This window comes from Cataglyphis hispanica, chromosome 25 (assembly GCF_021464435.1).
Source record: "Cataglyphis hispanica isolate Lineage 1 chromosome 25, ULB_Chis1_1.0, whole genome shotgun sequence".
In the NCBI taxonomy this organism is placed as follows: domain Eukaryota; kingdom Metazoa; phylum Arthropoda; class Insecta; order Hymenoptera; family Formicidae; genus Cataglyphis; species Cataglyphis hispanica.
Window position 1 is genome coordinate 3,177,974 of NC_065978.1, and position 27,719 is coordinate 3,205,692.

Genomic DNA, 27,719 nt, shown 5'->3' on the forward strand with positions numbered 1-27,719 from the left:
TCATTAACATTTAATTCTTTCTTTCCAATAATTGGGTCACGACAATGCAAGTTTAACTGACAAACCACACTTACAAGACGCGACGATGTACATGATCGTAAGTACATACGGCTAAATCCTTTGACAACCGGCAGGCTTATTTTATTTCGATATTTAAACGTAGAAGAACCGACAGTGAAAACTATAAATTATTGATATGATATGGTGAATTTTGGTCGAATATGGTTTATTTTTATCTGTAAGTCTTAATTCGTTTAAAGATCAGACTTAATTTTACATTATAATATATATATATATATATATATATATATATATATATATATATATATATATATATATATATATGGTAGAAGAAATAAATTTATATAGAAATTTTTTTGTCGGAGGATATCTCGTTGAAAGTATAATAAACAAATTTCATTTTGCCAATTATCTTATTATCGTGTTCGACGTATTAAAACGAATGAATGAACATGTCACTCGATTTCTCTTTACACGCATCATGTTCCGTTTTATTTAGCACATGAATTATACATTCGATAATACACAGCGATAACGACAATCAATTTTCGCGATTAATATACTCGCTCACGGAGATATTGTTAGGTCTTTTCGATTAGTCTGCAAAAGCTATATAGGCATGGCGCACTTTGAATGCTCTTCCAGGCCACATTTGTCATAGACAATGACAGACTTAGGCTCTTCTTGATATATATCGTGATCTTTTTTTTCTCTTTCTCTCTCTCTCTTTCTCTCGCGAAGAAGCATAATTATATAAGAGAAATATATGTATATACTGAATAAACCTGAGAGAAAATAGCTTTTTTCACCGAGGGTAGAACGGATTTTCGATCAGCGTACTCGGAGAAATTGATAAGAATTGTCTCTTCGAGACAATTTTTTAATCTTAAAATATTAGTTTGTACGTTTAATTATTGATCTGTTAAGCGAAACGCGCGAGATCGGTCTCCGCTTTTGCTTCACAGCTTGGATCACGTTTCCCTTCGTTACAGCTTCGCTTCGGGGAGAGGAATCCGTGTAAATATCTCAGCGCGATATTATTTTAAAAATATGTCTAAATCTCGGTGAGGCATCTCCAAATAATTAAGAAATATATAATTTGATCTCGCGCATATAGCGTCAAGTATCGTGCAATGAACAGAAATGTGAGTGCATGTGTCTAGATCAGTTAGTGCACAGATATACGAAGAGAATATTCACGATTATTTTTCTTTTTACTATTTTTCATTTTTTCTTCTTTTGCATCAACTTTCCAAACGATATGTCACAAATCGTTAACGTTTATTAATATACCTATAAAAGTGCAGAAGAATACGATTTTTTGATAGAGATCATCGTCTTTTTTTTCTTTCTTTTTTTTTTCGAAAGGGATAGGACACGTCATTTTTTGCCATTTTACATGTAATATCGCTACGTATACGTAGATGTAATATTCGTGATATACTATTCGACTATCCGTTACGATGATAGATTGTATGTTCCTCGAGAAAGCGAGGACGCGCAAATTACGTTGAGGACGATTAAACGGCCCTCGATCGGGTCCGATTAATGTAGTATGTGCCACTCCGCGATCTGCTTCCTCGGCGATTGTGTCATCTGAAGCCAGTGTTCTCGTCCCTGGCTGTTACCGCTGTCCGTGCCTGTAGCCGGACCAATGATGCAGGATCCGACGATAGCATTTCCGCTCATCAACTCGCTGCTCGAGTCCAGCACGCATATCTTACAAATAGACGGGATTAATTAATGTACTTTTTTTGTTCAATTTATATAATATCATTTGTGTAATTTTTAATTCTCAAAAAAATAGATACTTCTATAGCTGACGATGCTAATGACGAGGCGGGTATGTTAAATGACATCGCTTCGTTCCAAACGGGATTTAATGTCGCTCTTCTAACAGCTGTTTTTTTCTTCTTCCTCACTCGCCTTTCGCCGCAAAGTAGGCTGACTTTCGCAAACGGATCCAACGTCTCCTTATCCTGCGCCATGTTAAATCAAAATATATATTGTTCAGGCACACATACATTCACATACATATTTAAAAAAATATATCCATAAAAAATTTTATTTTTAAGAAATATTTCTATTTAGCCGGAAATATCGCATATAAATAAAATATAGGCTACTTTTTATTTTCCAGGCAACGAGCGTTATGGGACAATTAGAGGGAGAAAAAAAAGCTTTTATTTTCATCGATGCGATATAGCAATAGCACACCGCCATGTCCTACCTGCGGGGGAAACAGATTTCTTGCTTTCATTATGAGCACCGTGAGCCTCTCAGCGCTCGGTAAGTAAGACAATGAAACCAAGACTTCTTGAATTTCTTCTGGCGGTTTGCGTTCTCTTGTTATTTCACCAAAAACTTCCACCGAGGAAGTAGAGGAAACGAGTTCGAGGCTGTTCATTGCTACTCTCAGTGAACCCACCACGTCGTTTCTCGAGAAGCGATCATAATCGAATACCTAATAATATTACGTTGTGCATATTATCAAGCGAATTATCTTATTATTTTAACCGTTATGTGATTGAATTGCGAACGTGCGTTCCCAATTCAATACTCTACGTTCTACGACGCAATATAATTGCCTGCAAAACTAGAGTTTTCTCCTGCAGTTCTTCGTAACTGACGGGAAACTTGAAGTGCTGATCGAAAAACGGATTCGGATCGTTTCGGTGGATCTGCGTCTGCCTTTTCCTATTGTCCACTTCTGGACTGAGGCTCAACTTTACGTAGGGATCATTGAAGCCACCCTGATCGCTACCGGCTAGATCGTGTGCCTCGATCAAATGCACGTCCAAGTCCGATTTATCGAAGTCATATCTCAAGCGCAAATGAAGCCTGCCCAATTGCTTCCCTGTCCTACAATTATATGCGATTTATGCAGATGTATACACATGCTTATCTCTAACAATAATCGAATGTTTTTTTTCCGCGCAGCACGAGAGAGAGTAACTTAAGACCTGCTTTTATCAGAGAAGTTTTATGAAAGTTTTACTATGTACCTGCGAGCACTGAGAAAGACAGGACCGTCTCGTTTTTGATAGAGATCCGGTTGTAAAGAACCGAGCGGAGAAGCAGGTGGTATGGGGCCACCGTCGCTACTGAAAATAAGAATTAAGAGAAATACAATCTGAAATACAAACAAGGAGATAAAAAAGATTCAATGAAAGTAAAATATTCGGAAAAAAATAATAATAATTAAAGAAGAATTTGTGCGACTTCTTGCTAATTAATATTTTATTATTAATTATGCTAAACAGAAGTTTGGCTAATGTTACAAAAAAATACTTTCAAATAATTATTAAATTGTTTAAATTAAGAGAGAATCTTATTTATGAGAAATATATGATTTTATGATATATAAAAATGATATATAATTAATTAATAAATTATGTAAATTTTTGTTTTTCTGTTAAATTGTATATAGTCTATCTCAATTTCAAATTTAAAACTTTTTAGGTGAGAATAATTGTTTATGTCTTTATAAAAATTTTGATATGATTGATGTTTATGAGAATTTTATTACCTTATGGAAGCACGTGGTGGTGGAATGAGGAGGGGCGATAAGCAACGACCGGTGGTGTGTCTGGAAGTACTTTGAATAACATTCACCGGCGAACACCCGCAAGTAGAACTTATGCCTGTTGCTACGGATGACAAAGAAGTCTGCGAAGGCGACGCATTTCCGCTATGTAAGCTGCCCGAGTTACTGGCAGGACTTGCACAACGTGCATCCAAGGACGCCACCCGGGCTGGCGACGGAGATCTATGGGAAATTTCCAAATTATGTAAAATTTATGTAAAAATTATGTAAAAAAAGGGAACGAAGAAATTGCAATGTTGCGTGAAAGATTGTACGCGTTTCCGATTTAGAAAAATTACATATACAGAAGGATTAAATCGTGTGACGAAGAGAAAGGAAAGAATCTTTAAAAACGATATAAAAAATCTATAAATGAAAGCAATTGTAGCAGATACGAAGAGGGCTACTGTCATTTATGTAATAAAGCTTTGGAATAGAACAATCGATACATTATAAAACATGCATATACACATTTGTGACTTGAATAAATTTTTGCGACAGTATTTTTTATTCATATTGTGATGGCCGCTCAGTCAGAGTTTTATTCAAACTTGTTGAAAATCATGCAATTTTAAAAAAGGAAAATGCTATCTATTTTTCAAAGCTTTAAAGAAAGTCCTTTCTCCTGCATTTTCTGATAAAATTTTAAAAAATTTATTCCATGCTCTCTCAATGTCTTCTCATTCTGCAGACAAAACGAATAAATGTCGTATTTTTCCCATACTAACCTCGAGTTTCTGCTAGGTGGATACGAGGAGGCGGCGTGCAAGGGATCGTGTCGAGCATGATGCCGTCCATCCGGGCCGAAAGCTCTGATCTGAGGCGACGATCCACGATGACTCGAAGAGCAGGGCGCACCCTCGACCGAGCTCTGCGAGCTGACGGATGAATTTCTCGCCAATGTACGACCGCCACCGCCCGGATAGCTGCGACTTTGATGAGGTAAGCCTTTAGATGAAAAACGAATTACAATTAAACGGGATGAAAAATTATCATGGTAACAGCTGGGAGATTGCTTTCGAGAATCTTTCAATTATGCGCGACGATGACCTCATAAATTCTTTCATTCGGTGAGAATAAACGAGACGTATCGAGAAAATCTTTGAATGGATATTAAAAATGGAATATTACATTTTGAAAATCGTTTAATTAATGTAAAGCAATTTTACATATGCTTGTTTGAGATGCAATTCTCAGAGATAATTAACGCTTATAACCCTACATACAAAGTATTTACAGACTTAATTATACTTAATTACGGATTGAGATTTAACTGCTTAATTTAATTACTTTTTGAAGAGGGACATAATTTCTTAGAAATTGTAATAAAGAAGAGATGAATAGATTTGCCCTCTCATCCTTTCTCTATACTTGTATCATAACACAACACTTTAACTAGGATTTGTGGGAACAGTCTTCTATTAAAGGAATTTATAATTACTCGATTCAGTCGTAGATGGTTGTACCGCATGTTGCTCCTTTGCAATGTTAAATTCCTGAAACAGTAAATCGAGATAATTAAAATTTGCTTTAACAACTTCTATGCGAAGCTCGCCGAGTTTATTTCATCGTCCAAACGTGCTCGTTAAATATTCGATAGATAGATTTTTAATTAATTATGCGCGCGCGCATATCTCGCTCTAATTTTGCATTGGACAATTTTTCGACAAAAAATTTCTGACGTTTTTCTCGGATGAAAAATTCTGCTGAAATTTGTATAAAATATGTATAAAATATTTTCAGCATAGCCAGAGAGAATAGCTTGATCTCGTATACCGAGAAAAATATATTGCGCGAATATTCTATTTTTATTAATTTTTTTAACTTGATATGGTTATCACATTTATAATATAAATCCGTAAGTGATATAAATCCGTCATAAAAGCAAACCATGTGTGCATACAACGTAATATAACGAAATTAATGAAAATGTTGAAATCTGTATGCACGTAAAAGAAAAATCAAGTTGATAAAGAAAATATAAGAAAGAAATATAGTTAATCATACCAAGAAAAATAGAATTAATCGTGAAATATTAATTAGAATGGTTTATATTAATTACAATGTAATTTCGACCTAAATAAATCGACCATAATAAAGAGTTCTTTTTTTCCTTTATAATAATTTTCTTTCGCGTCTTGATAAAATAGATTTTTAGTTTCTTCGTTCGTATATACAATATACGATCACAAATAATGCGACTGCTGACGTAGCGTGAATCTTATGTCATCGGTAATGATATTTATCTCCGAGACTTGTATTTCATTGCTCAACATGTTACATATTAATTTACATTTTATCGACAATTTTATCTCTCGTATTCTAATGTATATACAGGATGTAAAAATATTAGATCGATAAATTTTGAAGGGAAAGAGAGGACTGGAAAATAAATATTTTTTCTTAATGATATTTTTCTCTGCGACGTTTTGTTTTGGTCTTATATCATATTCAAACTCTTAATAGAGCAGAAATCTTTAGTTTATATATCGACATTTACGAGAGAACGGTTCTTTTAGAAGATCGGATGGGCAAGGATGATCAGTTCAGTGAAAACTTTGCGATGAAGAGCGAAATTTGATGCAAGTAGAAGAAAATGCTTTCACTAGTAATATTAAAACTAAACATCAGAGAGAAAAATAGTATTAACTTTAATAGTAGAAAAAAAAAATGTTTATTTTGAAGTCCTCTACTTCTCTTCAAAGTTTGTCGGTCTAATTTTTTTATATTCTGTATACGTCAATGTATCTTGCATTGTCGCAAAGATACGCGGCATTAATTACGATGGCCCATTCGTCGATTTCAACAAATTCCTGTGTATTTTTTATTTTTCTTGTTTGCTACTTTGACGCTAGACGACAGAAGGTCATGTCAATATATTCTCCTATTGGCATCGCTAGAATTACTAGAATGGTATCGCTTTTTTAAAGTAAAAAAAAAAACAACGTGCTTTTAATCGTTACTTCGTGAACGATGATTTCCCGGATGATTTCCCGGATTTCGTGTTGCTCCCCGTTGGTGTTAGCGAAATTAACGCTTTAGTCAAAGGCCGTTTGTTTCAGAAATTGAATGCTTTGTTGTAATAACGTTTGCTTCGTGCAGCGCGAAAAAGGGAGACTTTTTCTCGTAATAATTATAGTCCCGGTAAACTTTGAAAACTCTGGTCGGTTTCTAATTCGATTATAAACTCACGTTTGAATGATGAGTCCTACTTGAATCGATGAAACGAAAAATTTTCTAGAGTTTTGAAGATTAGAGTTAAACAGGATAACGTTATTTACTACATAAATAAAGGTGATTTTATTTGACTAAAAATTTATCGGAAGAATAGAAAATAATCTTTTTTTTAAAAGTTGTAAACACGTGTTACAATTTTAATTAAGATTTAGATAGGGGGATAAAATATTAATTTGAGTGTTTGATATATCAAAATAAAATTTCGTTGGCTTTACATATATTCAATCAACCGTGTATGTATTCTTTTATTACATCTTATTTAAATTTTATTATACTTTATAAAAATAATATTGATGATTGATTGATTGATTGAACATTGGACACATCTTTAAACATAATAAACAATCAGATTTACAATTTCTTGAAAAAACGTGATTTTTATTCAACACGGTCTCTTGCGATGCCGAAGATAATCGAGCGGTTTCGTTAAAGTTTCGAAGCGTCCTCCATAACCCCTTGATAAGGACGAGCCTTTGAATCATGAAACCAAGGAGGGATAGGGGAGAGAAAGAGAGAGAGAGAGAGAGAGAGAGAGAGAGAGAGAGAGGCACTCAAAGATGCTAACTTCGTGTTTCAATGTCGTGACGAGAGGTGGCAGTTACGGGGTTGAGGTCGCTGGAAGCTACCTTTCATGGGTCGATACTTGGAACGGAGCGCGAACGGAATCCACGGTTCCGCCCACCGAGTCGAAATATCCATATCACCATCGTTTTTCTATTCGCATCGATATCGTCGTATCGATCGCGATTCACGCTCATATCAACACGAATATTTACGTGCCTAAGTACGATACGTAAGTATATTCCAATTAGTAAAACACCCAGTTTAAACTTGACAGCTGTTTATTATCGGATATTTCATTGTCACGTTTATATGTCACACATATATACTTGTCGTTGCGTAAATTTACGCACGTCGTTTCTTCTATAATGCAATACGCGCACGTACGCGCGAAAATTCTGTGCGATCCTTGGAAAATTAGGCACGTGCTTAACATGTAACTTTGTACTTCCGAAAGGCTTATAAATGTTAAATGTACACGCTAAATTGATACTATCAGCATTGAGACTAGCAACGCTTCTTAAAAATTTTTGATTATATTTTAAAATCTTTCTTAAAATAGGTTTTAGCTTTTATTAAATTTTTTATATAAGTGTTGCAAAGAATCTCGCAGAATATTTTTTGCGCAAGAATAGATAGAATTTAAATGCGCGCGTTTGCAGACTTTTTCTTTGTTGATAATACAATGATAGTAATTCCTATTGAATATTTAGATAGATCCCAATATATCAGAGATATCAGAGAGCTGATAAAGTATTAAAAAACGTAAGCGCGAGTGACTTAATTAAAGTTGTCGTAATAACAAGATATTTTCGCGAATCAAAGTTATCAGATGACACGTGCGCGCGCGCGGGAAAAGGCAAAATCACGAGAGAGAGAGAGAGAGAGAGAGACGATGCAATATTAAAAATTTATATATGCACATGAAAATTTCTTCTTTTTTTCGCGAAGAACTTCTTTTATTATGACACGATGGTGTCCGCGAGACTTTAATTTTGCACCGCGAAGAAAAAATTAACTCTCTTTGTCATGCAAATTTTGTTCGACACAGCGTCGACCCGGGGACCAAGAGTTTTTCTGTAGCGCTTTTCACGTTCGAAGTGCCGTTTAAGTTCCGTATAAGTCACGAATGGAATATTGGAGCGAAGGGAGAATTCTCTTGGGATAGCAAGCAAAATGTGCTCGCTTAGAAACATAAACCGTTATCGATCATGCATAACAAATATTGCCGGTAGATTGTAGTATAGTCACGCTCTCGGTAAGAAGTGACCTGGACATTAAAATGCGCGAACAAAACGAACGACACATGCATATCCGCGTATCCGCGGAATAATATTATAAGCATACAAAAAAATTGTTTAAATATGTAGATCTTCTCTCTCCCTCTCCCTCCCTCTCTCTCTCTCTCTCTCTCTCTCTCTCTCTCTCATGCTCTCGCTCTTATGTAGATTTTGAATTAAATTTATTAGCTATTGAATATCTGAGGATATAATACAAAACTTAAAAAATGCGCAATTTTCGCGAAGTTTATAGTTAGTAATAGATTATTAACTTATGAAATATTTATTTAAAAATTGGCTGAGTGTAAAAGTAAGTCTATCTTCATAAATAACAAAATAAAATTCCATCAGTTTTTATATCCAAGTTGAATATCGAAGCAAAAACTATTTTATTATATTTTGATCATGACATGATATGCACATACTACAATATAAAAAATTACAGCAGTTTTCGCATTTTTAAGGTTTTTTGCTGAAATTGCGAAACGTTATATTTATTAAATTCCTACGCAAATGAAAAAATTGTATTTATTTGTTACGTGTAAAAAAGAGTCAAATAGTCGAAAAAACACATACACATGTGTAGAAAACGGATATTAATGACAAGATGGCAAAATATATGTACACATATATAAAAGATAATGTTAGACAAGCAATTCTATGAAAGAGGATTTAATGATATTTTGCATTTTTAAATCTAAATTGATAAAGAAAAAAGATGTGCAATATGCATGAACGAATAACGGATAAAAATGGATGTAAAATTTCTATAATTACGTTTGGATTGAAATGGGGAGCAATATTAAAAGCTCTATATAAATGTTAATCTTCTATCAGACAATAAGAATTTTATGGGAACAGAAAAATTGCTGATTTATTAGAGAGAATAATTTTAATGTGGGAATACGAGGTCATATAAACCTTCTTGTGAAGCTTTACGTAATCCTTTTAGAAGAGCAGCAAGTAGTCTTATGTCAATGAATAGAAAGAGCTTGACATGCATGTATCAGATTATTCTCTCTTATTCTCTTTTGTGTTTATGCGAAATATTAGCCGCGTCTTAATTTGCGAAGTATAATACATAATTTGCATAATTATGTCGAGGAATGGATTCGTCGTTTAGCTGAAGCATCGAGAATCTCTGTTTTATCAAGATACAGACTCCCTCGTTCTGATTTTGTTGCAATTACGAACAATACAGACAGGGATAGAGTCTTCCTTCCGTTTCACATTCCACGCATCAAATTCGCGTGCGATTATTGTTGAATTTTTCGAAAAATGCATAAGACTGCGAGATGAAGTTATCTGAGACCTGATAACAAGGATAGAATTGCAACTTTGCGATCACAGAAAAATTTAATCTTTTACCATTTTTTTTCTAAGTAGTTATCGAGAATTCATATGATTGAAGCTAGCCTGCGAGAAAAATGATGCTTTCAGAAAATGAATAATGTAATGACATACAGTTTTCTCATTTTCCAACTTTCAATGCGTTGCGTTGACACAGAATATATATTTAATTGCAAAATATGTTATTTACAAATCAAAATAATTAAACGGATTAAATTAGGTTTAAACTAGTATTTTAAAAAATTGTAAAAATATTCTTCGAGATTAAAGAAAAAAAATAGATATTTATTTTCAACGAATAAAAAAAGTTATCACACATATAATTGTTGATGTTTTAAAATTGCTCAATATGTATAATAATTCATGTTATTATACATGCCATAAACTGAACTTGAGATCTTTTGACCGAGTATAGTTTTAATTGCCATAAATAATTACACAATACTTGCTTAATGAGAGAAACTGTTACTAAAAAATTTTAAATCTATAAAAAATAGATTTAAAATTTTTAATAAAGTGTATATATATATATTAAGAAATTTATACAATGTATTTTTTTATTATATAATATTTTTTATATAATTTCTTCCATTATAATGATTATATTTATTGATTAAGATATAGTTTACGATTTTGAAAGCAATTGCGTAGTTTAGATTCGATTTAATTGAATATCTTATATTTGCGACATACAGCATTTTACGCGCTGCGTGATCTGTCGTGTGTATAGCAGATCGAATGCATGTCAACTTATGACGGTATCTCGATCACGGATGGTCGCGTATCTGTCAGAGCTATTCCAGTACTAATTTAACCACTCTTCGTTTCTCGTTTGTCATGTGGGAGACATTGATCCGGAACGTGGTCCATAACGTCGTTTCAGCTGCAAAAGTACTAAGTTTTAATTAACTACGCGCGCCTCCTTTTTCTATTCGTGTCATTTCTTTCATTATTTGGCAAATTATATTAATAATAAATTATGCATTGTTCACTATGATTTCAGTGCACGATAGAAGAATAATCATCATTTGAACGTCGTTATGTACGCTTTTTTAACCATACGCTATCTCATAATTAAAATTCCATAATTATTAATTATACTATAAAATAATTTAGTTTAATCATGATTATTTTTGTTTTTTTAAAGTTTGTAGATTAAATAACAGATTATTTTTAACTCGTTGTTTAGACATCAGTAAATTAAATCTATTTAGAAAAAAAATTGGATTTTCGTGCTAAGAAAATTATCTGAAATAATTTAATAAAAATCAATGTGCATTGAATTTTTGAAATGAAAACAATACGTTGGCCATACGTCATTAAATTAATAATGCTTTCAATGATATTTTTTATGATCTCTCTCTGTCTCTCTGTTTCTCTCTCTCTCTCTCTCTCTCTCTCTTTCTTTTTCTCTTTCTTCTTATATCAGCTTTAAACAAATACATGATTAGTTCCTATTGTTTGTAGAATAATAATATGTAACGATGGGCGATGCCCCGGCGATTGATCTAATTTCATTCAATTAATTGCCACGGTGGCGCAATTATCAAGAAATTCTATTAGCACCGACGCGTTGAAGAGTCGGTGTAGATTTTTATAGCCAGCCCCAAAACTCAATTCGCTCATAGTGATTCACTTGCGCGAGCAAGGCTGATAAACTTATCTAATTCCTTGTTTCTGAGAATAAGTTAGTTTTATATTTTTTTTAAATCTCATATTTATAGAATTTAAAAATATTACAAATAAGAATTCTTGAAAGTATCGCCAAAGTTGCGTGCACTTACGTTTTCACGCATGAGTGATATCACATGCTAACCAGAGAAGCGTTGATTGAAAAGTGGTGTGGAATCGTGTGATTAGATTCACCAAAGAGATTAATCGCGGCGACACGCAAGGAAATGCCAAAAGTCGCACGCGTAACAAAGAGAAACGACCACGCTAGAATGCGCGCAACAAGTGTATCCAGTTCGCTGAGATATGAAACTGCATAGCACTTTTGCATACGCGTCTAAATTGTCTTTCAGTAAATAATCCATAATACTTTTCCATAAGATTTACAAATCTCTAAAAGCAATCGATAAAAAATAGCTTGATTGTTCAGATACTTTTTTTAGATTTTTCTAGCTTTTGGCATTGTTTGGAATTGATCAAAATAATTTCTCTTTGAATATTTTCAGTTAAAAATAACAAAGATTTCATATTCAGATACAGATGTATTGGACAAAATATTATAGAGATATATTTTGCACGAAATGAAAAATATAAGACACATAAAAAACTATCCTAAAACAAAATGTAACTTAAAATGCAGAATACAAAATAGTAATTTTGTATTTTGAAGTTACGTATGTCATTATGTCATGTATTATTTGACATTTCGCTTACACGGTTATCTAGAATCTAATGACTATACCTCCGAACTGGTCGAAGTCGTACTGTCGGCACTATCGGTATTAGCGACGGAAGATAGGTGCGGCCTCGCACCCCTTTGGGCCCATCTACCCCTGATTATCGCCACTCCTGTCACTGCCCCGATCTTAGTAGCCGCGCTCGATGCATTACTTGATATGCCTCTGTCCCCGGATGTCGCAGCGCCTCCGCTTCCGCCTCCGCCGCCGCATAGCTCCAGAACATCGCCCAGGACCTCCGACAATTTGTCCGGCACTTTGACGAACGCGTGCAAAACAACCGTCCCGAGTACGAGTTAGACCACGACGAGGATTCGCGTGCGATTTTTTTTCACAGTTTGTCACCGTATTTGCGCTCTCGCGGGGATCTTGGTCGGGATGACCAGAGAATTAGCGGAAAGAAATTGCAATCGCTTTTTGCCACCTTTGCATCTATAAATAACCGGAAAACTTTTGCTCTCTGAACACGTTGCTCGGACGTCCGACGCGAATCACTCGTATAGTGATTATTTCGACAATTAATTGCGCGACTCTCGAGCGAATGTAAAAGTCTACGTTTGTGTAATTGAAAAGTAGCGCTGTTCTTTTCTTGAACGCGAATAGGAAATAGTTCCAAACTCGACGTGGCGGAATAAATCGCGCATAAATCGCGTTTAACAATTAAGCGGTAAACTTTTACGAGAATTTATTATTATAATATAGTATAAAGATTTCTAACTTTCAAAGACTTTTAGTAAGAGGCTTTTATTATATGCAGGGTGTCCCGAAATTGAATGTAAAAACTTCGGGAGAGAATCTATAAACTAACAATAAGAAAAAAGTCTTTTAGAGATTTGTTAATTTTTGTTTTGTTTTGAAGAAAATTGTAAAAGATAAAACTAAAAATTTTCAGCAAGAAACATAAAACAACATTAAAATTATTAGATTTATCGAAAAGTGAGAGAAAACTTGTAAATCATTATATTAAGGAAAGAAAGTGAATTAAAATATTCCTGAAATTAGAGGATTGTAAATAAATATACTACAACGCGAAATTTTGTTTCTAATCTAATTTTATCTTAGGAGGATCTTAACTCTCTTTCCCTTTTCTTAATTCCATGCTCTACAATTTTTATTTTACGATACTTTGATAAACCTAATAATTTTAAGTTTTTGGTAAAAATTTTTTTGTTTCTTTTTTGCGATTTTCAAAAGCAAAGATGAGCAAATGTTTAAAGAATTTTTTTTCTTGACCCCCCCTATGTTCCTAATTTTTGATATTTAATTTTGGGACACTCTGTATAATAATGTAAGTATAATAATATAATCACATTCTATTTATTTAATACTACAATAATTTATTATAGTAGTGTAAATATTTATAATAGTTTACAAATTGCCATGTAATTTCAAACAGATCAACTTGATGAAAGTAAAGAAGAATCATTGAATTTGTAGTGGCAAGAATTAAATAATAATAATTATTATCATCGAGTTTAACGCAATTTTAATTAATATTTAAATATTCTCGTTTTGCGCGCAATGAACGATATTGTCGCGATATAACCGCGAGGAGATAGTCTATTTTATTATTACAATATGAATATAACTGTCAATAAAACCTGCGATATTAATTACGTACCGTTTGAAGTAAACGCGCGTTTGCCTAGGGCGTAATTTGCTTTCGCTTTAAATCAATCAATCGTGCCACGAAATCGGTCCGCGATCGATTAGTTATCTCATACTGTTCTACTTGATCCGCGATTCGGATATATTCCTCATAATACACATTTGTATATTATGCTAATCGAGATATATTTTTGTGATATGTAATTCGTATTCTTCTCTTAAAATCAGAACAATGGAAGAATTAAAAGAAAAAAAAAATATATATATAAAAAAAAACTAGTTTTCTTGCTATTTACACGTAATGAGTCATTTGATGAGTTAATAAATTCGAAAATACAAACAATGTAATGTACAATGCTTGGTATGTTAAACCAATATAAAATGCAATATAAAATCAAATGATGTGTATTGTATTGAAACTAGATCATTATTTAAACTGATTTAAATTAAATGAGGCGAACGCGGTATAAAGCGGGGAAACATTGAAATTCAATTTTTCAAAATTACTTCAATTGTTTAATATTTATTAACAAATATTACTGCTGTTGCGATTATTCAAGGAAAAATTAATTCGATTGTTATTGCTGGAATAAAACTGCTAGATTTTGAAAGAATAAATATCCATTTTTTACATAACTTGTATTTTTACATATATAATATAGACAGTTTAAATATAATGTGACAAAAGATGTAATATAATTTGATGACGGACTTGACGAATAGCGGCCCCGTCTCAAGTTTTTGTACGTAAAAAACGCCACGTCATTTCTGAGAGCCGCTGACATCTAACTATAATAAATAAACTTGGAACTTGTTATATTTTTTTTTCTTTCTTTTCCAAATGAGCCATTATGAGCTAATTATCACTCGCATTATCTTGCGCTATCTTGATTTTTTATAATGATATGTATGTCACGAAGATCATTATAAGATATTCGGTGAGAAGAAAACACGCTGGATCGCGTTTCAATAAACAGCGCGAGGGAAGAGGCAGGAATAGGCAGTGCCGCGATGCGAGTATTCGAGCTAAAATCGATATTTATTCTGTGATTGACGTGTCTACCTAAGTGTTCTTGTCAAAATTACGTTACCGTTATCTGCCTCAGTCCCTCAAGGACTATAGCGATTCTCACAATTGTGACATCACGCTTTGCCCTACTTTCTCTTCAAAAACCACAAATTGATCGCTCAACGCAACAAAATTTTTTGAAGCCTGACTCCCTCGCAGTCGCCGCCCTCCGTTAATCACGCATGAAGCTCAAACACAGCAGCGAGGTTTCTGATTTCATTATGGTTCAGCGGTTATGCGCGACCGCAGCTCATTACTCTAACTGTAGTCCGATCCGATTAATTTTACGTCAACGCTATCTATTCTCTCGCTTCTCTCTCTTCATCGAAGAGGAGACGAGTGTCTGAACCGTCACGGGTTACGACTACTTAAATATCATGCTGACCCGATTCGTCATCGGTCGTCCGAGTACCATCGAGTAACATCGAGAGCGTGTTTAATTTCGGGAGCGGGGAATAGCGGGGCAGGGAGGATTCTCATTACACGATAATAATTAATTGCACCGTCGTTCGATTATACTACCGATTCAATTCGTGCTCGATTGATCTCACGGATGGCCGTAGAATTAATTTCTCCCTCACTTACTCACACTCACCGATGCACAAAAGTGTCGTCAACTTTCGTGGTCTCGTTCGCGATGACGTCGATTACGGACGACGCGGACACGTATCACCCGGTATCACCGTACCATGATACTGGGCCAGCCCGACTGACTTCGTATACGCAAAGCCAGGGCTCGTCGTGCACCACCAGAAAACGGCGATTCGCCGCCGAGGGTAGCTGTGACGGCTGGAGGTGGTGGGCGATTGGTTCCGCCACCGAGAGGAAAGAGAGAGAGAGAGAGACTCTCGACTAGCGAAGAGAAGATGGATATCGGCCACGAGGGAGAAAGAGAGATAGAAAACGGTGCGTGCGCCGCAACAGGTTACACCTTAGGGACGCGAGCGATGATTTGGAACGGGGGGTGGGAGGGGAGAAAGTTCCACTTTCATCTCAAAGTGCTGTTTATTATTTACGATGTATCAATATAAATTACGTAATTAGAAGCGTTGAATATAAAATCAATTATTGTTATAGTGTCAGGTTGCAGAGATGACGTGCGAGGCGAGTTATGTGCGTAATTTGAAAAAAGAGATTTGATTCTACGATTGTATTCTTTGAAGTATACAATAGATAAAATCTTATTGTATATAGCTTGCACTATATACTTAAAATCTCCTCTCTATTTTATGTCGTTCCTAAGTCTAAGAAAGCAAGATACGCAACATGGTATTTTGTTTCCAAGGCTCCTTTGCAAGGAGATTAACGTTTAGTCGGTAAACGTTTAATGACGAATGAAGGAAAATTTCACGTAGGGTTCTTACAAGTTGTACTAATTTCGGAGTCTCGTTTAGGAATTTAGAGCTCCTCGCTTTCAATGATTAAGTGTTTCTCTTATTAAATGTCTAATCAAGTTTCGCTGAAATTTAGTTGAATTAGCGAAAGCCTATTATAGTTCAATTTTCTAAGGCGCTTTAACATTAATTACCACAACTCTATTCGTGTTTAGACATTAATCAAATTGGATCTCATTAAACTCGTAATTCCGTAATAGTTCGCGTCTAGATATTATTAATCAAGACTGGACTGCATTGAACTTCTTATCGGAAGAGGATTAAAATAAGCGACGGTTTTCTATTTAAGGAGATTTCTGAAATTTATCACACACGTTATATAGATGGCACATCCGTTCTTGAATTGTAGAATCTTTCTACCTGCATAGTATATGCAGGAATTCTTCGTTACACGACAGTCTACATTATAAATCGATACAATAAAACTTTAAAGGTGTGCATGCTTTGCCTTCTCCTTTCTTCCCTAACTTTCTCTGTCTCTCTTCATCGATATATTTTTCAACTTCTCTGCGATCACGATGATGGGTATAAGTAAGCAAGCAAGCACGCAAACTACGTTATTACGATTGTAGACGAGCTGTTTTTCTTGAATTATTTGTCTCGTGAATAACATTTGGACGAATTTATATTACTGTTTTGTTGATTTAAATAACATCGCGTGAATGAAAGAATATTTCGACATTTATACAGTGCGCTTCTAATATCTTTTATAGAAATTTATTTGTTAATAAAATTTCCTTACATTATAACTGTAAGATAACAATTTTTATTCAAAATGCTTTTTTAAGAAAATGAGGTTGCTTATTTAATGATGCTAATATTCAAATTTAAGAATACTCCCTAAGAGAGAGAGAGAGAGAGAGAGAGAGAGTCTCGGAGGAGCTAAGCAATCTCGCATCTTCAGGATAACGTTGGACTATACGGTACATTAACCTAATTACTATATGCTTTCAATGCACTTTACACAAAATGGGAGTTCACAATTTTGCAAATTGACTTGAACGAAAAGTTAGAAAATCGAACGTTTTATGTATAAGAAAAATGAATCTACAGGATTTAATATGACAATGTCTCACTGATCTTTTTCAGGACTTCAAGAAAATTAATTTAGTAGTATAATTTTTCTATAACTTTAAACTTAACATTTTTAAAATTTTTTAAATATATGGAGGATTACATATATTATGAAAAAAATACAACAAAAACAAATCTTTTAATTGCATATTAAATTGCATTTACTAAGAATCAAGCAAATTTTCTTATGTCATTATTCGTTATTATTTATCTAACTTATGTAATCAATATGGCAAATATATTTAGCAGAGACAGGAAGCGCAGAAATATAAAAAAAGATAAAATTGACTTTACTTTTAACGTTACAATTTTTAATTATATATTGCTTATGTATCACTCGTCTGACGTCAGAATAACGGCAAAATCTCGAAGAATAAATTATTAATAATAACGTATTGATGTAACGAGAGAATGAGATATCAAGATGTAAATATATATATATATATATATATATATAAATAATCCTCTAACAACAAAATCCATTTGCCATCGTGACGTACTATTACATTGCAAGTGCGTATCTCTCTCGCAAAATACGATATCTGTCGCGTTTATAGACGCTGTATCGATCGTAATTCTAGATTCAATGTTCTGGTTTCGAGCAAAAGGCTCTTCACGGTTATGCGTGTGCGCGATAATATGATAAACGATGAAATAACCAACTCGTTAATTCCATTTTCAACCTTGTTTATGACATCGTTCCTGTTTACCTGATAAAAATTATATTTCGCTTCGCAAACTCCAGCGTAAATATATATAAACAACGTATAATTACATTTATTTTGCAATCACATCCGATCGTTTGTTCCTGCTTGAACTTTGAACAAAGATTAGATTGCACAAAGAAAAAAAAATTTTAATAAAACGTAAAAAAAAAATATAGGTCATATCAATCAAACTCGACTGTTAGATTGATCTGTTTACGACGTTCCATTTCCGTACATAAGAAGATTATCTTCTCACAAGCGACGTATACAACTTAACAAATACAAGTATACAAGGAGCTTAAAATAAAATTTCATATATTGGGAATGTATTAAGCATTTTCTGTAATAAATATATCAAAGTTTGTTGGATTAATAAACTCGAGAATATGTAATTGATTTTTCAATGCATTACACTTTTAACTCAACGTCCGAGAATCGTAAAAATTATTAAACGTCTAACATTTTGATTTTGAAAAGATATAATGTGTTATATTTTTTTATAACAAAACTTAAAAACAAAACAGATGCATATACTTGTCTCGATATAGTTTAATTAAAATATAAAAATTATTCTGTCATTATGGAACATTGATTACTAATTTGTCAAAGAGAAATCATGAGTATTAACAAAATAATTTACGCTATTGTTATCCAATAAACAGGAATATTAATTAGCGCGAATATTAAATCTTTTATTGATATACTTTAACAGCATTCGATCTTTTCATAATTATATGGCAATTACAGTGTTCCTTGGATATGTGAAATAATTATTTTGCCGACGTAAGGCAGTGAATAAAATTTATCGTGTCGCGATCACGGATAGCATAGCAAAATTCTGCATCGAATCAGTAGAATTTATTTAATATCTTACCGGCTTTCGGCTAACAGAAACATTTTACCGACCTGTTCATATTCTACCGGCTCATAAATACCGACGACGAGTTACTAGCATGCATGAGAACAACATTTCTCGCAAGCGATTATTTATGTTTTAAAAAACACTTTACTGATCAAAGAATCTTTTAAAATTACAAAGTAGTATTTATATTAATTTATTAAAAATCTGCAACTTAAAAATATGAAATTAATGAAAACGAAGAAAGGGAATCAATCTAAAAATATCAAGAAGTTATTGATCTTTAAGAAGGAAAAATGTTACATAATCGAGTGCAAATAATTAATCCATTAGTATTTAAGGCGAGATTTTTATTAGAAGCATTTCACGTAATTTTTTATTATTTTCTTTTTTCAATTTTTAAAATTTTTTCACTCTTCTCGTATAAATGTAATAAAACACGACAAACGCGTAAATGCTTGCGGAATGTAGAGTTTTCCATTAGAAAGAGGACTTTTAATGGATAAAAGGAGACTATTACGGATGAGGACCAGTCACGTGCCTAATTAACATCGAATCGATTACTAACCACGGTCTGCACAGCGTAGTAACTGTTTTGCGGCTTCCGCCAGCAGTCGAGCACGTGCGATGCCGTTGCTGCGTGATAGTGATGATAAGGCTGACGCTCGTCGTTGTTATTTCTGACGCCTGGCGGATCCGGCCAGCGATCCAGATTGCTCCAATTCCACTTTCTTTTCCGCTTCATGGCGTAATAACGATAAATCACGATTGTCATTGCCACCACTAGGGCTAATCCTGTGCCAGCGGCCGCACCGAAAATCGCGGACGAAACCATTATTCCCTTTTGTATCCTCGTCTCGTATCCCCTCAGTTCAATATTCGTTGCTTGATCTGTAAAACAGATGATTGAACGTTTGCGTGCGTTATTTTATCAGGTTTCGGAAACCTGGATCAGGAGATACGGTGCAGATACGGTGTTTAAAGGGCAAATCTCCCAATCCTTAAAAATCTTTTAAAACTGTATTAATATAATACGTTCTCATATTTAAGATTATCTGAAATACAATCTTAAGATGTTACATGGTCATTTCATTAGATGAATGGAATCTTAAGATTATCCAAGATTTAATATCTTAAATATAATAACAGATTTAGAATAAATATTGTCTTACAAGCTTTTTTAAACTTTTTTTGAATTCTTGTGTTATTTTTGGAAAATGAAAGTTATTAGTGAATGAAATATGGAATTTTGATTTTACATTATAATATGTATCGTAAAAAAGAAAGTATAATCTAATGTACAAAAATCTGTTACATTCTGAAAAATCATTTAAAATTAACTAATTCATTTTCGATATTATACAACAATTGCAGTGTGTTGGAGTACGTTAGAACGAAAAGACCGACGTAAACAAGGATAGGCAGTATTTATTGGAGTAAATCATGCGGCGAGCATAGCCTAACTAAATTGAACTCGCGGTTTCTAATGAGAAATTACCGATAATCGTGAGCTGCGAGTGAAATGATCGATGTCAATAATCGACGAGCTCGTTGTTGGTTTAATTTTAAATCGAAAAGGCGGAAACTGTGATAACAGGAAAGATCGTAACAAATGAATTGGACTTGACACAGAATCACGATCGCAGAAATTTATATTCTCCGATACGATAAGTTGCAATGTTATAGCCTTCGTCATCATTAAACATTTTGCGCGATTCATTCAATTAACGCGCGTGGGTAATGAATCTCTGTGCACTTTTACACCGTTTATTCACTCGCTTGCAATTCCTTGTCTCTTTGTATTTGCTAAAGTTTCATGCTTCAGTATTCAGTAATAATTTCGTAGTAATAAATTGCGTGAGCCAGTTTTATTTACTTTTTTATTTTACAAAAAATATAAAAACAGTTTCTTTAACGTTAGTTAATACGACATGATATGAATTTAATAGAGATTTTTATATTCAAGAGATTGAAAGTTAAATTTATGTGTGTGCGGATGTTGTTTAATATTTATTTGAATTATATTATATAGATTTCGCGTATATAATTTTTTTCTGTAAAATTTTCATTAAATTTTACTACTTTAACAAGGTATATATTATATATCAACACACATACATCCATGATGTCGATAAAATATTCATTGAATGCAAGAATCTCAATGTTATGTTATTATCGCAAAATATACGTCGAATAAAAATTACACAAGCTTAATATTTCTTCTGAGATTATTTCCGAAGAAACTTGCGAGGATAAGAAAAAAAAGTTGACTTAAATCAATTGTCATTGTACTACATTCTGTGAATATAATATACATTTGACTTATTCCATTTAATATTAAGTTGGCGATACGAATATTCCTAATTTTTGAGTTGCCTTCGAAAATATAATAGTTTTCCATAGGACAGATGTTCCTGAGGGGAATTTTCCGTGACGTTAAACGCGTTCTAGACGGAGTATTTGTGATAAACAAACGATTGATATTTGGGTTTGCTTCAGGGTATTGCAAGTGTATTTATTACTAGGTTGTGTTATACGAGTAGGACATAAACATTAGTGTGTACAGAATATCTGTACGACCCGTCTCACGGCGCTCAATTCTTGCGATGTGTGCGTTATGGATGTAATTACGGATATCGGCTTTAATTATGCATTTTACCAGAAGATTGGCATATCACGTAAAGTTATTAGCGGAGTTTGTAATCGTAGAAGCGTGAGAACGTAATTGGATCAGCTATACCGATCGAATGCACGTTGCTCACAAAATCCACGTAATAACGCGGTCGTGGAGATTGTCTCAGAATTTGCAATTAGATCGTCTCGCTTCATAATAATACAGAATAAATAAAAAATATATATACGCGCAATCTATATATATATATACTTTTTATATTATAAATTTTATATTATATTGCGAAATTTGTAGTAAAGCAACGCGTGGTTGCATTTCTTTGAACAAATTACGCTGCTTTGTATATGTTTTGTACAAGAGTGATATATATACTGAGAGAGAGAGAGAGAGAGAGAGAGATAAAGGGAAGGAGCAATTTTCTCTTACAGTATAATTTGCTTAACAATTAAAATGTAATTTAACACACAGACTTTTAGTAAGTCACGAGATTCTTTCTGGACAAAGAAAATGTAGTTCTTGATATTATGAATATCTAATTTACGTATTAGTCAAAAGAATTTTTTGTCGTCAAATAATTCGAGAGAGAAACCGATTCCATGCATAAAATATCAGCAACTTTAAATAATAATTCTTTCATCGAAATATTTTCTCGATATTCTCACTGCGATATATCTCTTCTCGGATTTACACGGATTTTTTTTTTATCATACAGCCTTGGCAACGGGCGCGTAGGCGTGACTGGCACATCGTGGACTGCTTGAATAATAATGAGTAAGCTTCTGAGCTTCTGAGTAAACAATTATGTGAGTACCGGTTGCCTGGTACCAGTAAGCGCAAATTGCGATTGTCTCGGATTATTCAGTGACAAGAGTGAAAATGGAATGTAACGTGACCGACTTTGGAAATTTAAATTCTAAAACAGTTTCTTTTTACAATCTAAATTACTCTGTAGTGAGAGAGCTATACGGTTGCGGACCAAAAATTGGTTTACGCGAGCAAGCAATCAACGAGGGGAACGTAAAGATACAAACTTCTTTTACATGCAAATGAAATGAAGAGTTTTTCCATTAATTGAAAATTTAAAGTTGTTTGGCTGAACATGTTACAAATAATAATTCTTCAAATCTAAATTTTAATTACAGAAAAATGTAATTATCATAATTATAAAAATATAAAAAGAAAAATTATAAAGAATTATTAAATATAACACAATAAAACATCCTTATAAAACGATTGAGAAAGGAATGAGCAAAAAGTTTGAGATTGAAAAAAGGTGTAATAAATTTTTCATTGATTAATTATGCAGGCCGACAAAAAAAAATTTTTGTCGAATAATTTTAATCAGAATAGGTGTTTCTTATAGATTTTTAATCATAAAAAAACAATGCGGCAAACCAAATTTCATTTTAAAATTCAAAATAACTTTAAAATCTGACATGATGAAGCAGTTTGGTTTGCGGTATTGTTTTTTTGTGGCCAAAAATCCATAAGAAACCTGTATTATTAATGCTAAATGACAAATTGCTATGGAATTACAAAAGTGATTAATATTTTATATTAACCGCTTAACATTAGGGGTAACAATGGTATGATATGCCAAAGTATTGGATGGTTACTAATCTAGTAATCGATCCGCCATCATTTAGTACGTCGGGAGAGAAAGTAAATATCATGAGGAATATCAGAATACACGATATCATAAAGAATGCATAAATGCGTTTGGTTGCATTCGATCGATTCAAAAAAGAAATTAGTTAATACAAAAATCTTACATTTCTTTTTCTACATATCGGCGATATTATCGTTTACGATTTTTATAATTTATTTTACGCACATCAATTCATATATTCAACCTGTTAAAAGGAAAATTTTTCGAATTATGTTACAACGTGAAAATTTTTTTACGATTTTTAATAGATAGAGTAAAAAGTCAAGTTATTATTATAATTACGGGAAAATTTGCAGACGATAATTAATCCTATTAACATAATTATCCGTCGTCGGATCCTATTCCTATCTTTTGGATTAAATCATCAATATCACATTAAGGTTCTCAAGCAGATTAACACGATGATTATATTTAATAACTGACCCTGATAGACGGAGTTTCGTTAAAAGATCAGCAGAGTATCACTCATTTTATCTCAGCGTTTGAATCAATTTATATATTGCGTTTGGAAGAGGAATTGAACAGATCAGCTACGTCAAAAGTAAATAAATTTAATATTATATTTCTGATTCATAAATTTGATTGTATTATTAGTTTTTTAAAATATAAAATTAATAATTAATTTATAAGTTAGTAACGATTTAGACCCTATAGACTTCAAAGTTTTATTTTCATGAATTTTTTTATCGGATAGTTAAAATCATGGTACAGTCACTATAAAAACGTTAGTTGATAATATTTACGGTTATAAAATAACATTAACGATTTTGAGATTAAATTACATTTTATAAGTTAAATTTTTACTTGCTTTTATAAATTAATTATTTATTCTATATTTTAAAAGGTTAAAAATGCTTTGTGTGCGCAATGCCAAGTTTATGAACCTCGAAATGTATTAGATTTATTAATTTTTAATGTACCTGATCCGTCTCCAATTCTTCTTTAAATTTCCTTTTACCGAAAATATGAAAGTTATTAATATATGTATATTATTTTTCTTAGAAAGAAATTTATTAAAAAAATATTAACGGGAAAATAACAATACGTGTCTTGAAGTTATAATTCCATAAATAGGATTTTATTGCACGATGTGAGACGCACGTATTGTATGCGTTTTATATTATACAATGGCATTATGCCTCAATGCTATAATATGTGTATTCGGTGTATGACAATGCATCTCCGGATATTCCAAGGCTAAAAATTCTATGAGGGAAATAACAAAAAAAAAGTCCGAGTATATCCAATTGTATTGATTCTGCAAATGTTTATTAATCGTAACGTTAGAATTTATATACATACATATATATATATATATATATATATATATATATATATAATATACAATGAATTTACATTTCTTTATCTCACATTTCTTGGAAATAAATTTACATTGGCATACACGGTTAGTTTTCTCTCCATCTTTCTATTTTGCAAATGTTCATTTTTCTATTTGTTTAATTCCGGCTATGTCAACGGAGATGAAAAGAAAATTAATTCTTTCCAATTTATTCTTGGATTCAGTGTACAAAGATCTGAAAGATTTTGCATCGGACAATGTAATTTGTTTATCTATTTATTTGCATCTCATGTTCTCACAGACTTATACAAAATTCTCTGTATATAGTATTACAAGTCATTTAATTTATAATTTTTATCTCTAAACACAAAAAATGTTATTTTTTTATACACGAAACTTTAAAACTTCTCAATTTTTCAGATCTTTGCACAATTCATACAATTTGTACAATTAATTTTTAAATTTGCCCAATTTTCAATTTTGTAACAAACCACATATCGTTTACAAATTATAGAAAAATTGACAATAATACGGTATCTTGGGAAAAAGATTATCTTTTTATTTTTCTGTCTGGTGAAAAGAATAAACGACGTTGTGTAGCTGACAGTCACTTCGCAATATATCATTGTAACAAATTCTGACATTCTCTGTTTACGACTCTCTGGCGAAATCTGGCAAATGAATACTTTTTAAATAAATTTTTTTTTAGCAAAATACAGGATTTTAATTTTTTTACGATGATAATGGTGTCACAGCGTTGATTTATCATTTCATCATTGTTAACAACGAATTGTTCAGTAGAAATATAATTTTTAGGGGAAAATGTAATTTTTTAAACATAAATTTTATATAAAAATTGATATCAGCATTATGATATCGTTGAGTGCATTTTAATTAATGCATAATGCATTAAATATTTTCCATAAAAAATTTTTTATTTGATTACAAAATATAAAAAATAAAATAACATTATTGCGATTTTTTAAAGAATATTGATCATCTATAATAATATTAAAATAATATGTTTATCCACACAAATTTATGAAAGTATTTCAGAAATATAAATTAATATATATATATATATATATATATATATATATATATATATATATATATATATAATAAAATGTTATATTAATACTATATAAATGTTGTATTTGAAGAAATTAGACATGTAGACCGGATCATAATTCCAAGAAAACAATTTTTTCTATAATTGTAGATATGATCCATTTGATTTGACATCTCTTATAAGCGATCGTTGAACATTTGATAAATGGATAATGTTACTTATAGTCGCAAAAATTTTTACGATAAGATAGCGTTATCGAAATCTCATATCCTCTAATTATCTGACCTTCAATAAATTGGCAACGATCGATTACACCGATTTAACCATATTATCAACTTGTATGATTATTGCATTGTTTAAAAAAACGAGAAATTATGATATTTATATACTTCTTTCTCTATAAAATAATTAAGTGTAATTTTTTAAATAATTTAAATTTATATTTCCTTACTTTTATATGAATGGGAAAGTCAGAAGCAAAAAATAACTCGTAGGCAAATTCGTCGAAGGCAATAAGTAGAAGAGCCTGTCGTCAGACGGACTTTCAGTAGAGGCAGCCAATAGTAGAGTCTGCCTGTTCAGTAGATATACCGGCAATACGGTCCGCCCAACTGGTAACGCAATTGTAATGTAATCCGATTATTTATCTTTTACAAGTTTTAACACTATTTACGAAATATCGATTCCAGTCCTCACTGTCTCTGATATAATGTTAGTTTGAACTGAACGCGATCGAAGCGATTCGATCAGCGGTCGTCAACTGTGTGGTGAACGCATTAGGAATCACATATAAGAAATCTAATCGTCAAAATCAGCAAAATTTCTTGATGTTAATTCGTTTCTGTAATTGCTAATAAACTCACGTGTGATGTTGTTGGTTTCACAGCGCGTCAACGACTGAACTTCTCTCTAGCAGGGAATTAGATACGCTCTTGGGAAGATAAAGGGTGGGAGAGAGAAAAAGAGGGAGATAGAGCGCGAGATATATATGCCGGAGTGCGAGGGAAGGAAAAGACAGCAAAGGAAGGAGAGAGGGGAAGGGGTAAAATAGGCAACAAAGTAGAGACAAGGGGTTGAGACACAGATGGCCGAGGTTGACATAATAGAAGAACCGCATAAAGTGAAAAGAAAGCAGGATGAGTGTATATAATGCTGATCGCGAACGAGAGATATATGAAACAAAAAACGAGACGTGTGGGGAGCAAGATAAGAAGCACATATAAGGTACATGAAAGAATGTAGAAAATCAGGTGACAAGGCCGCCCACATATTTCGTTGATATTCAACTTTTATTACCAGAAACCAGCTTATGAATTGATTAGGTTCCTTATTAGAGACGATCAACAACCACATACTTTGTCATCTTTTTTATCGATTTATTATACGAATCGATTTCCTATGAAACTTGCAATAAGATACATTGATATCTTGCGGCATATTTTGATTAACAATAAGAACAATATTATATACTCTCTCTCTTTTTTCTCCTCTCTTGTTTATATTGATTTAACATTGAAATGTTAAATGTATATAATACTGTGACATATATAGTATTTAAAAAAAATTGATTTTTGTATAAAATACTGATTTAAATGCATGATTAAAGTAGAGTTAACAGTTTGAAGCAATGTGACACAAATCGAAAAATTGATATAGAATGAGATAGAAAAATTATTTATTTAAAAATATACATGCTCTGAAAAGGAAGACACTTTTTCTCATTTTGTTAAATACTTTTTATTCAAGCAAGGCGAAACAATGAAAGAAAATATATAATATTTTAGTAATGTTATTTTGTGCTTTTAACTGCTACATGAAAGTTTTTCACCAGTGACACATTATCTCATGTATTTAATTTAGTGAAATGATCAAAGATATGTAGCGTCAAGTTT

General features: G+C 32.5%; 2 protein-coding genes across 3 annotated transcripts in view; one reads left to right on the forward strand and one right to left on the reverse strand.

The window, feature by feature from the left end:
* Nucleotides 1-343: 343 nt before the first annotated feature.
* Nucleotides 344-26,422, reverse strand: LOC126858406 (synaptotagmin-5). 2 transcript variants are annotated; one of them, XM_050608690.1, is made up of 10 exons: nucleotides 26,279-26,422; nucleotides 19,723-20,045; nucleotides 5,049-5,103; nucleotides 4,336-4,555; nucleotides 3,551-3,790; nucleotides 3,027-3,125; nucleotides 2,610-2,883; nucleotides 2,252-2,485; nucleotides 1,833-2,000; nucleotides 344-1,740 (listed from the first exon to the last, which is right to left on the reverse strand). In XM_050608690.1, exons 2-10 carry the CDS (start codon nucleotides 19,987-19,989, stop codon nucleotides 1,567-1,569), a joined length of 1,731 nt encoding a protein of 576 aa, XP_050464647.1. In that variant the 5' UTR covers nucleotides 19,990-20,045; nucleotides 26,279-26,422; the 3' UTR covers nucleotides 344-1,566. The 2 variants fall into 2 exon arrangements, with proteins under 2 accessions (XP_050464647.1, XP_050464648.1); XM_050608691.1 differs by having other exon boundaries at nucleotides 3,027-3,122; nucleotides 26,279-26,418.
* Nucleotides 4,413-27,719, forward strand: part of LOC126858403 (uncharacterized) — a 55,324-nt gene continuing 32,017 nt past the window's right edge. Inside the window, exon 1 of the mRNA XM_050608683.1 lies at nucleotides 4,413-4,549. The gene's annotated coding sequence lies outside the window, so the exon portion shown is untranslated. The remainder of the gene's footprint in view (nucleotides 4,550-27,719) is intronic.